At 34.1% G+C, this 15,356-nt stretch overlaps 1 protein-coding gene across 9 annotated transcripts in view; it reads left to right on the top strand.

Moving 5' to 3' along the window:
* Window positions 1-15,356, top strand: part of DGKB (diacylglycerol kinase beta) — a 332,462-nt gene that overhangs the window by 127,199 nt on the left and 189,907 nt on the right. For all 9 annotated transcript variants that reach the window (XM_064411308.1, XM_064411310.1, XM_064411314.1 and 6 more), the window contains 4 exons: window positions 2,336-2,410; window positions 9,875-9,960; window positions 12,175-12,264; window positions 14,757-14,917. In XM_064411308.1, the coding sequence (XP_064267378.1) occupies window positions 2,336-2,410; window positions 9,875-9,960; window positions 12,175-12,264; window positions 14,757-14,917 (412 nt within the window). The remainder of the gene's footprint in view (window positions 1-2,335; window positions 2,411-9,874; window positions 9,961-12,174; window positions 12,265-14,756; window positions 14,918-15,356) is intronic.

Below are 15,356 nucleotides of genomic sequence, written 5' to 3'. Positions count from 1 at the left end.
CCCAGAAGTAGTTACAGAAGCACAGCTGTTTGTTGACAAGTGGTAATTCCATAAACTGGCTTCGTTCCTGAAATTGCATTTCATCACAAAAATGTCTTTTGAGGCATTTCCCACCACACCACCTCATGGCCCTGTCAGCACAAATCTCCAGTCACAAGGAAACCACATCCAATACCTTCCCCACATGTGGAAGCAAGGCATTCAGAGCCAAGTCAGTGTCACTGTTTGGTACTGTAGATGTAAAACTGTAGGGTTGAGTTACTGTCCCTTTTCTTTGGCTTCCCCATGTCACCCTGTTAGGTCTGTGTACAGCTTAGTGTGAGGAAAATGTTTATAAACTGTTTCTAACTTTTTTTTTTGACAACGTATGAATGTAATTGAGCCGTCAATTTATGAATTTTACACAGACTAGAATACATAAATGTGTTTAATAACTTAAAGTTTGATGTGTCATTTGCAGTGAGTCATTATGGAGTGATTAGCAGGTACTGATGCTCAACTGGTAGCCATGAACGGTATGCACTGAGTCAAGTACAATTCAGTATAATGTCTTCATTATTGCAGTCGGACTTCTGGGTTCTAAGTAGAAAAACCTAGCCTCCTCTTTATTAAGAAGTCTTTTATAGCATTTCACTGAGACCTGAAAACAGGTTTGTGAGTGTAGGTAATGGCTAGTATGTTTTGTAGCACCAAACTTTAGGAAAATAGCTCTTAGACCTTTGGGACTTCATAAAAATACTGTTTATGAACTTCTTATGGCCAGCTACACAAATGAAATTAGCATCACCTTTGACCAGATTAAATTCTACACATCTTTGAGAAGCAAATCACACATACTAACTAGAAAACTCCTTTTACATTTGTGAAATAGGAATATGTACAGTGTGTTGTAAATCCATTGTCAAATGTCTAATTTAATCATTGTCACAGCCATCAGCAATGATGTGTGCATATCTGTGAAATGAAACTAGCCATTTCACACAATATATTCCTGATCCTATTCCTGACTTTTTCTGTCAGGAATAGCATCAGGAATATATTTTGTGAGTGTGCTTGAATGAAATGCTTGATGGAGCTGATATCACTAAATAATTGAGAAGTTAAGAAAATATTCCAATTGGGCAGTTTTACAGATAATTATGAATTTGTTTGTATTCAATACTTTTTACACACTTGCTCTCCAGCTACATTGATAAATTATGCATTTTTATTAAGAAAAAAATATGAAAAAAACCCTGAATGTGCACATAGATTGTGTCTAGACAGTTTCATTGTGCTGTGTTTGAAAACGTGGACATTTTAACCTAGAATTCAGGTCTTATTATGCTTCTATTTTATTTAAGAGATTATAGAGAAAAAAACAATATTTCAAAGAAAAAATAAATGCTTTCTTAAAAACATTAAAATATTAATTAGTTTAAGGACAGAAACACTAAAATTAAAACAAAGAAACGGGGGTTTATAATTTAAACTATTGCCATACATCCCAGGTGTATATTTATTTATTCTGAGGTCCATCTCTTTTGTGTGCTTTCTCAGTTCTGTTTGAGAAAATAATCACTACTGCATTCCAGTCAATTAAGGAAATTACATTTCTAATATTTGTAATGAAGAAACAAAATCTTTGTAATACTTTTAGGGCAAGTAAACTCAAATTTCTAAATTTACACTTTAGAAGAAATAATTGCTGAGGGTAGGACAGCAAATGGGGTCCCATGTGGGATGGGGCAGTGCTTGTCATGCTGTATAAATAAATTGCTTCCTATTATTCAGATAATTTAAAAATGAGTGTAATTTAGTAAAACAGTGCTTCAGATCTTTTTCATTTTCTTCCCTTTCAAGTGTAATCCTGAAGAAATGTAGTTGAGCACAGGTTTTCTTTATCAGAATGTTACGTGGACATATTTGGTGGGTGGCAAAGCCAATTAGCTTTTGCAATTAATTATATTTGTAGTTCTGTGTTTGCAATAAATTTCAGGAAGAAATTTCTCCTTTGCCATGGAGTTACTTTAATGCAAATCAATATGCTTTCGAAATGCTTTTTTGATTCACCTTTTGTTGTGTAATTATAGCTTTTTATTGTAGTTTGTCTGTACACAGCATTTGAAATGTAAATAGCTTGTTGTACTCTGTCTCAACTTTATACCCCATAATACACTCTATATATGAATTATAATTGCTGTGTTCAAGTATTTGATTTTTTGTACAAATGAGATCCTGCAGTTCAAATAATTGTAGTATGCTCTAACTTCTTTAATTCTTTCCTATGAAAGGTTTTTTAAAAATTCCAAACATGTAAGTAAATATTTTCTCCTTGTCTCTTTTACCTCTTCAGAATTTATAGAAAATTTCAGTACCTTTTAAATCCTCGTCAAGTTTATAGTCTTTCTGGAAATGGACCAATGCCAGGGTAAGTCTACAGTTAATATTATTACCAGGAACTCATTTAATAAAATACTGTATAATCAAATGAACAGACTGAAGTACATATAGCATGTTTGGAATGTATCAACACTGCAGTTCTCTGAATGGCTGCAGAAATGTATAGGTATTATTTATTTACATCTACAAGTAAAGCTATGTCTCATGTTTTCCTGAAAACCATGTAGTATTCTATAAGAACTGTGGGATAGACTTAATGCTATTTGCAGCTTTAACTGCCATTTCAGTAACTCGAGTTCTTGGGGGTTACTTGTGTTGCAGATGTCAGCAGCCTCAAAGACTGACCAGCAAGACTTCCATTTCTTTTACATACATAAACAAATACGTGCACATGCATGGGTGTCTGTAATGTATTGCTGACTGCACACTTCTTATTAGTTACTCTATCTTGGAAATGTAGTGGTTGGAAAATGACTGGCCAGGCTGGATTGTGCTGGCAGTGACTTGCAATGTGGACCAAGGTGCTCTCTGAACCAGCTGGCATTGCAGTCCCTTGCTTAGTGTGCTTCTTCGATTCTTAACTTGCATTCCTGTGAGGATGGGAGGATTACAGTGTATCAAACACCAACCTTTGCCACGTGATATTGTCTCCTTTTTAAGTAGTGGGTGCTTTGGTAGAAGAAAATTAGACAGAGAAGCACTAAATATGTGCTCTGTGTGTTATTTTGTATGTACTGGGTGCTATTTACTTTTGTCACTGATACATGAAATTCTACATCAGTGAAAAGATTTGCAGAAGGATATTAGGAGGCATATGTTCACTGATGTTAAGTTTACACTGTTGTTTGAATCCTTTTCTTTTAAATCTTAGTGTTTTTTATTTGTTTAAACCTTTATATGTGTGTAACATTGATGAAAGTGAAAAGCATGTTGGGCTCAATGCTTTTAGAAATTAAGATATCATGCACTGCAGTATAGCTAATGTTAACCTACTGAATGGTGCAAAACCAGCCCAAAAAACGGAGGTGATTTCTTTCATGCATGTGTCTTGTATCTGAACGCTAGTGCTATTTTTTTACTCAAATTAAATTTGTTGATTTTATGCTATTCTTGGCATGTGTGAAAAATGTAAATACTCTTAGTTCAAAGAATAAGTAGGCTAGAAGAATTAACTGAAACAAAACTGATAACTAATACGGTTTTACATACTGTGTTATAGAAATTCCATGCTAGAAATTGAGGATGATTTAAAAAAAAACACTGAAATATTTTTTTTCATAGTCATCTTATTTCTTCGAAATTAAAAAAAAAAAAAAATAAAAATCTGGCCGCATTTCTGTCCGTAAGTGACTTAGTTTTCATGAATCTTGCTATGTGAAGGAAAATGCATTTTCAGGCAGATGCACAAGAGGGCAGTGTTAAGTTCAAGCTGAAACCCTGCACTGAAGCAATTTAAACATTTGTCTTTTGAACCAGGACAGTGTTTTTCAGAAAATGTTTTCAATTTCACTTTCTATCGAAGTAGTTTTAGTCCAGAGTCACTTTGAAGAAAATTCTAATTAATTTTCAAACAGGCGCTGCTTGTTTTGGTATACTTTTAATTCAATTCACTGAAATGAATAATCCTAAATTTCTAGTTTGTCTCCTGCCATCACTTCTTTCCTCTGGCAATACTTTGTAGGCTGCATATAATTTGGCCCTTAAGTGAAAAGTTGAATAAACTCTGTGTTTCGCTTACCAGTACTCATTTTCTGTGAGGGCTGAGTTACCTGATAAAACCTGCCCATTAATTCATCTCTATAATGCCAGTTATACTGGATTGTCAATCCAAATTTTATAATTTATTTTTTTCATATTACATGTGAAATCTAGGTCATAATGGAACAGATTTGGGTACTGTACAGTGCAAAGAAAAACAGAAGTGTATTTCTTCATCCCAGTAAGTTAATTAGTAGAAAGGGATAAACATAATGTATATTTATTTTAAAGCATTTGTGATTACTTTGGTACATTTTAGTTGAGCCTACTTTGAGATGTGTTTTTTTTTCTTTCGATTACTATTTTCAGCCATGTTTACTCAGCCTAGAGAGTATCTGTAGTATTAGCTAAGAATTTGCATTTTTTTGTAAGAGCCAACCTCTCTGCTTTAACCCACAAGTTAATGATTTTAATTTCTGATGGTATTTTTCTCATGGGCTGCTGTCATCAAGCAAGAAGATAACATTCGCAAGTTTTGTAACTTGTGTTCCAAACATCTGTGGCTGACATGAATTGATATTTCCAGTTAATTTTTGTCAAAAAATTTCTGTATTCCCTTTTCAATGGGCAGAGAGAGGGAAAAAAAGAACTAGGAGACTAAGAAAATATCAAATCTTACGGGGGCTGAAACTGCTTGTTTGAGGTTTTTTTTAATGGTCAGCAGCTCAATTGCTCTTGTCTTTTGTTCTACCTCTTTTCTCTGCATTTTCTTGCTGAGAAATGTGTTGGAGAAAAGGACTTCAAAATAACAACAAAAACACCCCAAACCAAATCACAACCCCCTAAAACCACAAAAAAGCCCCACCTTTCTTAATACCATTTATTTTATATTTTTCTATAACTATGCTGGCATACGGCAGGACAACAGAAAAATATTTTGAGCAAGATGACAATGAATTTTAGTATTGCAACCTCAATGTACAATTACTGAAGTGCATGTGTTGCCTACTTTCATAATAGATTTGTACATGAGGAAGTGCAGGAACAGCAGTGATGACATTTCTTGCAGCTTCTTTGACTGTCTGACCTAGGGTTTTTGGAGCAGTTTATGTCAAGGCATGTGATGTACATAGTCTGTATAAAAATATGTACAAAATGCAAATAAACCTCATGGCAGCGACTCTTGCACTGATTCCTTTCCAGTAATGGAGACCTGCTGCGAGGCCTGAAAATCAAGAATCTCTGAGCCAAAGGGCAACAGCACACTTTAAACATGGGTATAATAATTAATGGTTTAGACATTCTTTAATTGGCAGTAGAGGGATATGAGTGAGCTGGAAAAACCTTGTAAGCTCTGCAGCTGAACACAGGCATAAAAGGTGCTCTGCAGTTACAGACTGCCACAGTTAACACAGTGACGAGAAAATTGCTGGGCTGATGCATTGTGTAATTTGTGCCTGGCACCTGTGTTTTTTGCCATGAAAGGAGTTTCCCTGTTTGGTTGTTACATCTCTATAGGAGTCTTCTACTTCTGACAACAACTGTTATTGTGGGTTTAATGATCTTGAAGAATCTGAAATTCAGTTATTGTTCACCTCACAGAGAGGTAAATAATAGCAGGATGAATAGCAGTCCAGCCACAGAGCCGCAGGACACTGTAGAGAGGTCAGCGTTTCACAAAGTCTTTGTCCCTCTGAAAAGGCCTCTGTTCCCTAAAGTTCTATTATTTAAAATGTTTAATTTATGGTATTTTTATACTCTATAATAGAAATTATATCCACAAAAGTTGTATTTCTTTGTAACTTACATAAGCATTTAATTTGGAGAGCATCTATTTTTTGAATTCTAGCTGCAAGTTTGCCTCAACAGGCCTTTCTAAATCTTAAATTCTGCCCACTTAAAAGACGCCCAAGACAGCAAAGCTGAATCCCTGCAATTTACACTGTAATTTAATTGGGAATCTACAGCATCTGGGCTTTCTTATCTTCACAAAGCAATAGATCTGTTTTGAAAATTACACTATTTTCCTTAATTATTTAAATTGATTGCTAGAGCATTTCTTTGCTGTTGGACATTTGGAATACTATGGATATTTGGAATACTATACTATTTGGAATACTAATACTATTTGGAATACGCTATAGTGTTCTATCTAGGAAGGTGTACACACCAAGAATATTTTTAGAAGATAATAACTGCATACAAACAAAATATTGGATCTGGTCCATATTTTCTTGGAAGAATTACATTTTTGCCAAAGAATGGCAAAGCCAGAAATGGTGGGTTGGTTGTACTCTAATGATAAATATTATTTTTGTATACCACAAACCAGTAGTACTTCACCAAGTCTTCACATATGAGACTTAAATCCTGAATTTAGAGATATATTTTAAGAAGCTGTTTAACAATATTTTTGCTTCTATGACATTTGTGGGTTGGCACCTGAAACCTATGCTGAGATCCACTAGTGGATTATTCTTTTGGGCTGTAGGCAGTCCTAAATTTTGCTTTCACTGTGAGAGAAGAATGCTGAATGATTTCATGCATTGCTGTTATGCCACCTTGTGTGGCTGAGTACCTGAAGTTCTGCATAGTGCGCTGCTTTCGGGTATAAGAGGAATAGTCATGTACAGGTAACTAAATGGAAATTATTGCAATTTATATTTTCATTACTGTGAGTAAAACTTCGGTTTTACTCTAATAAACTAAATTAATTAGATTTAAATAAATACTTTAGATTTTTCTCTGAACAGTTCTGTAAGAATGTGTATGTGTTTGCTGCCTGTGCATAAATCAGTTAACTGCATGATTCAAAATCAAATAGTTACATCCTCTAGCACTGGTATTTTATTCATAAATAGATCCCCTGCATTCCTATGGACTTGATGAGGTGATTATGAAAAACTGAGAGTAATATTAGGTAGCTGAAATAGTTGCCCTCTTTCAGGTGGAAATTACTGATTCATCAGCAGAAACTCAGTAACTGCCTTTGAATACTTGTTTCTGGCAAGATAAAATAAAATTAGACTGATGGTGATCACTCTCAGTGTTTCAAATTTTTCCAAGAAAATAGGATAAAATTTTCTATTCTGGTTTTTTAACTTAAGCTGACATTGCACAAAATCTTTACAATTACTTCAGTTTTTTTAGTTTCACTTTAAACCACTTTTATTAAGTTCTTCTCCAGCAGGTTTGGGTTTTTTTAATTATTTTCAAACCATGTGAAAAAATGGTAGATAAAATGTAACAGGTTCTATTAAAACACTAATTGAGTGCAATTTTCTTGGTAAGCAGTACTGACTTTTTCCGTAAAGATCGCTAAAGAAATGTGTCAAATTCTATACAAATGTAACACTTACTGAGTCTGAATGAAACCTTATGAAACAGAAAACTCTGTTCCCTTCCCAACCCCTAATGTAGGCTGCACATTCTAATTCAATGAATAAGATTTATTTACATATATAATTATATAACTATATTTAATTTTATAAATTAATTTGATTTTATAAATATTTATATCTGCTATAGTATATTTATATACACTGCATTTATTCATGCAAATATACACTGTACCATGTATTATTTTTATGTATTTTGTATGTTAGATTTTTATATAATGTATCTATAATTTTTATATTTAAAATTATAAAAAGAAAAGGTTATGTTAATTTAGTGCTATACTTTGCTTGGAAAATTCACTGTCTGTGAATATAAAAAGCCCCAAGGGAAATACAAGTGCAGCTTATTGAAAATGCTTTTGACAGTATGGTTTCACCAGATTTTTCAGTCCCCCACTTTTTTTTTAAGTTACACTTTATTGATGAAGTCTAACTATACAGTCAAAACAAAAAGGATCTCTGATATCCATATGGTGAAGAAGCTTGTTTATAAAAAGAGACAGAGGTTTAAGTCTATATTCTCCCAGTCTGGAGCAATGCTAAAATCAACCCTGTGCTTTTGGAGCTGTTTTGGTTGGTTGGTTCTTTCCAGATGTTTTTTTTTCATGAGCTAGAAATGCTCAAATACTTAGAAGTCAGTACCCTGCCATCACCTCTGGGCTATAATTTGGCTTTACATTAAGCAATGTAATTACACCTGGTGATTCTCTGCCAGCCCAGCACATTGGCTTGCAGTGAGAACACTGGTGGCAGGAGGTGTTTGTCTCTGTACCAGGCTATGAGAAGGGAAGGACATGCACACCTGTGGGCCAGGGCACATCTCAGTGCCTGCCCTTGCAGTGCTGTGAGGTGACTCCCAGCAGAGGATCTTTCAGCACATACTCTTATTAGATGTGTTCCCCATGTGTACCCAGTCAGATTTGGCACACGACGTTTTGGGTCACAGGGGATCCTACAGCACTTCTGCAGATGTGTGAAGTAGAACATGAAAGGGGTGAGAAAGGCAAGGCAGCCTTTAATACAGGGCAAGTAAGCATCCTTCAGGCATTATATTTGCACTTGAAATTGCTTAAGAGCTCTTCTGAGCAAAGAAACTTTCAGGGTGTCAGAAATGTGATGGGCTTAATTCTATGCAACTTGGCTAAAATTGAAATTCTGGTCAAAACCTAATAGAACAAGAAGTTGTCTTGTCTATTATTCTACATATTATGTAACTTTTTTGTTCATTGTGTTTTTCATTTCCTTCTCGCATTCTTGATTTTTTACTCTGTAATTTTTCATATGTTCTTGATTTTGTCAAGAGGTCCAAAATATTTATAAAACTTCCAAAGGACAGAAACTACATTCTCCCTGCAGCATTACAATTGCAAGCTATTATCTATATTTCTTTGTATTCAGGAATTTGTTTAAATATATATTAGTTGTGCATTTATTAGGAGAGTGCAAACTGGATATCAGTTCTGGTGATGAGAATATAGAATATCCATTAAGATATCTGTAACACTAATGAATACAACATATGTGAATGAACATATACATACATACGTAGTAATACGACAAAATTACTGAAACTTTTTTGTCTAGTGACAGTTTATGTGTAAGGACTGATTTCAGCATGTGTCAAAAGCTATCCTGAACTGATGCATTCAAATTAAAATATTGAACCTTAATGTTGTTTTAAATGTCCTCATTTTCCAGCATTAGGCAACATTGTTATAGAAGGAAGTGGATGAGGAGATGGTGGTACTCACTTGATGGAAATGGAAGCAGAAATAGCCAGGCAAATATTGCCAAAGAGATTTTACTTTTAAAATATGGTTTTTAGGATGATGGAATGAGGATCTCCAATCTGATGCTTTCTCATTTTGTATTAAACCATGAGGCAAAATTGTTTTTACCAACCACTGAATGTTCAGCTTAATATGTATCAGTGTTCTACCAGAAGTACAAAGTTTTCATGTAGCTTCATAGAAAGAACTTAACAAATAAGTTCTTATGGCTAAGATATTGAGACAACTTAGACTTTTCTGTCTTGAGAGACTACCTATCCATTTACAACTAAGTGGACAGAGAATGTTTTTTGACAATAGTTTCAAACAAGATTTGAAGTCAGACAAAGATTGGACCAACCATCAGGTCCAAACTTTTTCTAGTGTTAGTGTACCATATTAACTCTTGAATCATTGATTTTGTTGGAAATTTTTCAGATAATACTGGTAATAATTAATAATAATGTTGGATTTTTTCTGTCTAAAAATGAATACATAAGCAAAAGTGATTTTTATTTTAAGTGATCATTTGCTATTTTCTATTACAAAATGTCTGAAGCCATAACATGTTTACATAATGCACAATTATATTGATCATAATTAGGTATCTTCATTTACTCTTTTTAGGTTAAATTTTTTCCGAGATGTTGCTGAGTTCAGAGTACTAGCATGTGGTGGAGATGGAACAGTAGGCTGGATTTTGGATTGCATAGGTAATCTATAGCCTTCACACAGTTTTGCTTGCCTCATGGTTTTCATTTTCATGATCTTCCTTATATACCAATGCATGGATACAACTATTTCAAGCATCAGCTTGTTCATTTAAATTTTTGAAATGTGTTAGTTTGGAACATGATTATTTTTAAGGGTACTCAAATTGTGAAAGTTATTTAAAATCTCTAGACAAGTTCAACGTTTCTGGATTTCCTGAAAGCGAGAAATCTGAATTAATCTATTTTCATTTCAGTTCAAAGTCTATTCCCCAACTGAATCAAATCCAACTTGCTAATTTTAACAAAATTTAATTTAGCTCACTTGCTTTTTTTGGTTACCAAATTTTTGTTTATGCTAAATTATCCCAAAATGAAGATAATGCATTAAGAGGTACTTCAGTTCTGGAGTTCTTTCAGACGATTGCCTGCAAAGTCCTCTGTAAAAATTATAAAGAAGGCCCACAAGTCTAGTTATTACAGACTTAAAATGCTTAATTTTCTCAAAGATTATTGAGGAGAATGTCTTCCACATCACATGATCATTTATTTGGTGTTAGGCTGCAGAGAAAAATAATGGGCATGTGTTTTAGTGTGGATTAGGAAGTGGATCAAGAGAGGTCAAAAGACTCAACTTAAGTTTTAAGTGAAGTGTTTGAAAGTGTGTGCTTTGTGGGGGACCAGAAAAGTTCACTGAAAAGTAAACTTGATGTCATAAAGGAATGATAGCAAAGGAATATTTCTAATCTTGGCTGGAAAAAAGTCTGTTGCAAATGCAAGCTACTGCAAGTAGCTCTCAAATAGCTTTCAGAGTCATAAATTAATGTGTGTAGACATCAAGTGCATTTCCTAAACTTGGAAGAAACAAATTTTCTTTATCATTAACTCTAAAATGTCATCAATTTATTTTCTCTTTTAGTAACATACTGTGTTCTGCAGCTAAGAAATTACTTGGGGGATCCAGGAACCATCTTTTTTCATAGGTGCAGAAGATGTATTTTCAGTGCTGCCTTTTAGGGGGCAAAAGCACTTTAGCATATGAAGTGGAAGGGTACACCTGTTTCTAAACACTTTCTAATTTGGTCTTCCCTGATCTCCTGATATACAAAGAGCTTTAGCTGAGAGCACAGCAAGAAAAAAGAAAGTTACAAAAATAAAAGAAGGAAAAAATAATTCTCATCAGTTTGAAACTTTAAAACTTTTTCTTTAATCACTCTATTAAATATTACATTCTCTAAGATTTCCATTAAACTGGTTATGTGAATGTTAAATCTTTCTAAAATATTGATAAATATTGATTTCCCTGCTACCTCCGTTGTATAGATAAACTCCTGCTGATTATTGCTGATAATTGTGCATAATTCTATAAAATTTAACTAAATATAACTTTTAAACTAGATATGTTGTTCATTCACATTAAATGGGAAATTTGACAAATTATTTATTTGAAATATATGTTCCAGCTTTCAGAAAGGCTGTTTCTTTACAAGGGTTTTCTTATTGAATTTTGAAAAGATCCTTGGGCTTACAATGCTACAAAAATACCAGTAGTGACTGAAAAGATGCTATAAATTAATTCATTTCAAAGGATCGTTTAATAAATACAAAATTGCTACTTAAAGACTTGATCAGACAGGTCAGTGCTCCCTTTGGAGTTTTAATTCCTGACGGGCAAACCCATCTAGAGGTCTTGTGTTAGTTCCAATGACTTCTTGGTAGTGGTGCTCAGGTGTAGACACAAATGCAGGTGAATACACAGTTTCACACGAATTTGGTCACCCAGGTGAAAAACTAGAACATTCGCCTCATTATTCATGCCCTTAACTGTTACTCTTCTGTATTCACAGCTGGGAATGGCAGAGCTGAGAACTAGAGCAAGAACACCATATTCAGTCTTAGAAAGATCTTGAGTATCATTGCTCATGAATGTTTGTCGTATCTATGATTTACGAAGTCCTAATGACAACAAAGGAGTCAATTAGCATTACAAAATCCTTATGATAATAAATGAGTAAAATAGGATTGAGGATTAAATACCAAGTGGAGAAGGGACTACAAAATGGCCTGACTTGTTGAAATGCTCATTGCGGAGCAAGCAACATAATTTCATATAGAAAGCAAGTCTTTCACTGAAACAAAACCAAAACAGTTATATAATACCATGTGATTATATAATTTTTGTTCCTTAGTTGGTTTTTTTTCCTTCTTTATTCACAGAGAAAGCGAACTTGATTAAGCATCCTCCTGTTGCTATCCTGCCTCTTGGGACTGGCAATGATTTAGCAAGGTGTCTGAGATGGGGAGGAGGTAAACACAAATCAAAATGTAATTTATTATTGACTTAAAAGAAAAACTTACATCAACATCTACGTTTGGATTTGTTTTCGTAAAGAGCCATTATCGCCTTCTCTATTTTTGCCATGATCTGTTTGTAATTCTTGAATACATATGTAAGATATTAAAGGTTGCAATCACACTTCGTACCTTGTTTGTAGCTTCTGCTGACACCAAAGTTCCAAGCTGTAATGAGAATAGTGTATATCTGTTTGGTTGGCTTTTACCATATGTATTGCAGTTGCAGCTTTGATCAATATCTTGTAAAGGGAGCAGTCTTAAATGGGATTTAATTGGGACTGTTCTGAAAGGGTTACTGAAAACATCTAGTAATGGGTTAGGAGTAGTTTAATCTTTTTTAATCTTTAAAAATATTAAATTAAAAGCATGTCTTAGCCTTGGACTAGTTTCTTTCACCCACTCCCTTTCTGTTTTCCTGCAGAGGATTCCAGACAATGTGCTGTGGTGCTATTTATCAGAAAATGAGAAGGCAAAGAATGCTGAAAGAATAATGTTTAAAAAATCTAACCTTTTATACCCTTTGCATCCTTTCCTGGATGTATGGAGACTTCCTCTCATCTCCTCCAAAAAACTCCATTCAGAATCTGTATTACATAATAACTTGAAGGAGACGCAAGGAAGAAAATCTTAGACAAGATTCAGTCTGTGGTGAAAGCACTTCACTTTATGGGCTCATAGCCAGGTCTATTTCAGGTCTTGGTTGTTTCAGTTGAGATGTTTTGTGTTTGGAACTTGGTTGTTTTATTTGGAACTTCTCAGCCTTTGCAGATATCTTACTTCTTCTGTCTCATCAGTTTCCTTTCCAAATGTCTGCCTTGTTGCCAGATAGTCTTTAGCAAATTCTCAGTAGTTTTCATGCTATAGCACTTTGTTAACCATAATGTTCTGTCAAATCATTGAAAATCTCCTTTATTTTCTCTGTCACAACTGTTGATTGTTTACACTCTCATAGTCTTAGAGGGAAAAAGGAAAACAAATGAGACAAAAACTATTCAAATCAGCCCTTGCTTAACTTTCTGAATTGTTCATAGAGCCATAGAATAACTGAAAGATGTCATAGGAAGTCACTAATGCAGTCTGCTGTTCTAAGTAGGGTCAATCATGAGAACATTTAATTACATTAGCTGGGACCTGTCCCTACTTTCACTTTTATTTTTGTTCTGTAGCTTAAGTGGTTCCATTTGGACTAAAGTAGAAAAAACAATAGGGAAATATTCTGGGTTTCATCATTCTTTGCCAAGTTGCTTTGTGGTAAACAATACCATATTAGAGATTTTCTGGAACTTCCATAGATGGGAGACGAGACAGGGATTCCAGAAACTAAATTGCTGGTGAGTGATCTCAAGGATGCAGAGAAATGGAATTGTGCATGCTGCTGTCATGTGGTGGTTAGCAGTAACTAGCAAAAGTGTTCAAGGCAACCATAAACAAATACGTCAGCAATGGGTTTTGAGCAAGGAGGCTTTGAGTGGCTTGCCCACCTAAAGCTGTTACACCAGCAGTACATACTGCTTGAATAGGAAATCTTGTTTTTTCTGCTTTGAAGAAGGACTGAATCCCCAGATCTTAGCTATTTATTACAAAGTCATTTGTTCTGAATAATATTCAGACTTGATAATGTCACTTAGTAAAATCCCCACAGTTTTTCTTCATGCACGCATGTGTTGTATATACTCATGAGTGCATAAACAAGTTTTCTACTCAGTTTAATGAATTATATGTGAGTGCTTATTTGCAAGTAAGAGTAAGTTCTCTCTATAAAGCAGGATGAGGCTCATAAAGAAGTTGTTGAAATAAGCAAAAATGTTACTTTTGCTTGTAATGCTATCAGTAATGGATTTGAAATTTTGGATTTGGTATGCATACCAAACAATTCATGAAAATCAGTAGATAGCTTTTAACCTTTCAGTGTCCTGTCAGGCAAAACAGCAATATGTCTCTTTTCCATAAATTTTTGAGATCAAAGGAATTTAAATATTAAGATTAATTTCTCTTCAAGAACATTTTGCAAAGTCCAACCGTAGCTTTACGGATCATTTGGAAAGTTCAAGAGATTCACAAATTTTGAAGATCAAATTGTTTTCTTCATCACAAATTTAATTTCCACTGAAGTCTGTGGAATTATTCTAAATTTACATGCTTAATTGTATTTGTGCTTCTTTTAATGACAAATGCTGGAAAATTGTCAATACTTCAAGTACAATCCTGCTTTTAAGGTCTCATATGCATTGCTTTCATTTTTCCAGTCATAGAATCACAGAATATTTTGGGTTGGAAGGGATCTTTAAAGGTTAGTTAACTAGTCCTGCCATCCCTGCAATGAGCAGGGGCATCTTCAATTAGATCAGGTTGCTCAGAGTCCTGTTCAACCATCTAGAAAGAGTAAAAGAATGTAATGGAACTTTATTATGCTTGATTAAATAACTGGTTTTATGTTTTGCTAGGGTATGAAGGTGAGAATTTGATGAAGATCTTAAAAGACATTGAGAATAGCTCAGAGATTTTACTGGACAGGTGGAAATTCGAAGTAATACCCAATGATAAAGATGAGAAAGGAGACCCAGTGCCTTACAACATCATCAATAACTACTTTTCTATTGGCGTGGTAAGACTTATACTAATCCTTAAGTGATTTTCCTTTTCTGTTTTGAATAAATATTTGCATCACATGCCTTCAAATGAAGAACTGTTGGCTAGAGATCATTTATAATGTTGTTTTGCTAGTGAAATGAATACATAGATGACTGACAGCAATTTGCATAAATTTACTTCCTCGCATTCAAACCTGAATTATTTTTCAGGACCTTCTACCTTCCTATTTATAAAGAAGATATTTGTGTTGTTATTAATGGTTTATGAACAGCTATAATGCTAAATTTATATTGTCATTTTGAAGGTCCTATAAAAATATAAAGGAAAAACAAATCACTTAATAAGAACTCTTAAGTAATGTGTTCCATTAGTATTTACATGGCCAAAACTGTTTAAAGGAACTGTTGCATTCTTTATTTCTTCAGGGCAGTTTTAAATACTAAAACAATAAT

The sequence above is a fragment of the Passer domesticus genome, chromosome 1 (genome assembly GCF_036417665.1).
Source record: "Passer domesticus isolate bPasDom1 chromosome 1, bPasDom1.hap1, whole genome shotgun sequence".
Classification (NCBI taxonomy): Eukaryota; Metazoa; Chordata; class Aves; order Passeriformes; family Passeridae; genus Passer; species Passer domesticus.
The sequence above is the reverse complement of the archived record's forward strand: the minus strand, read 5'-3'. Positions and strand labels throughout refer to the sequence as shown.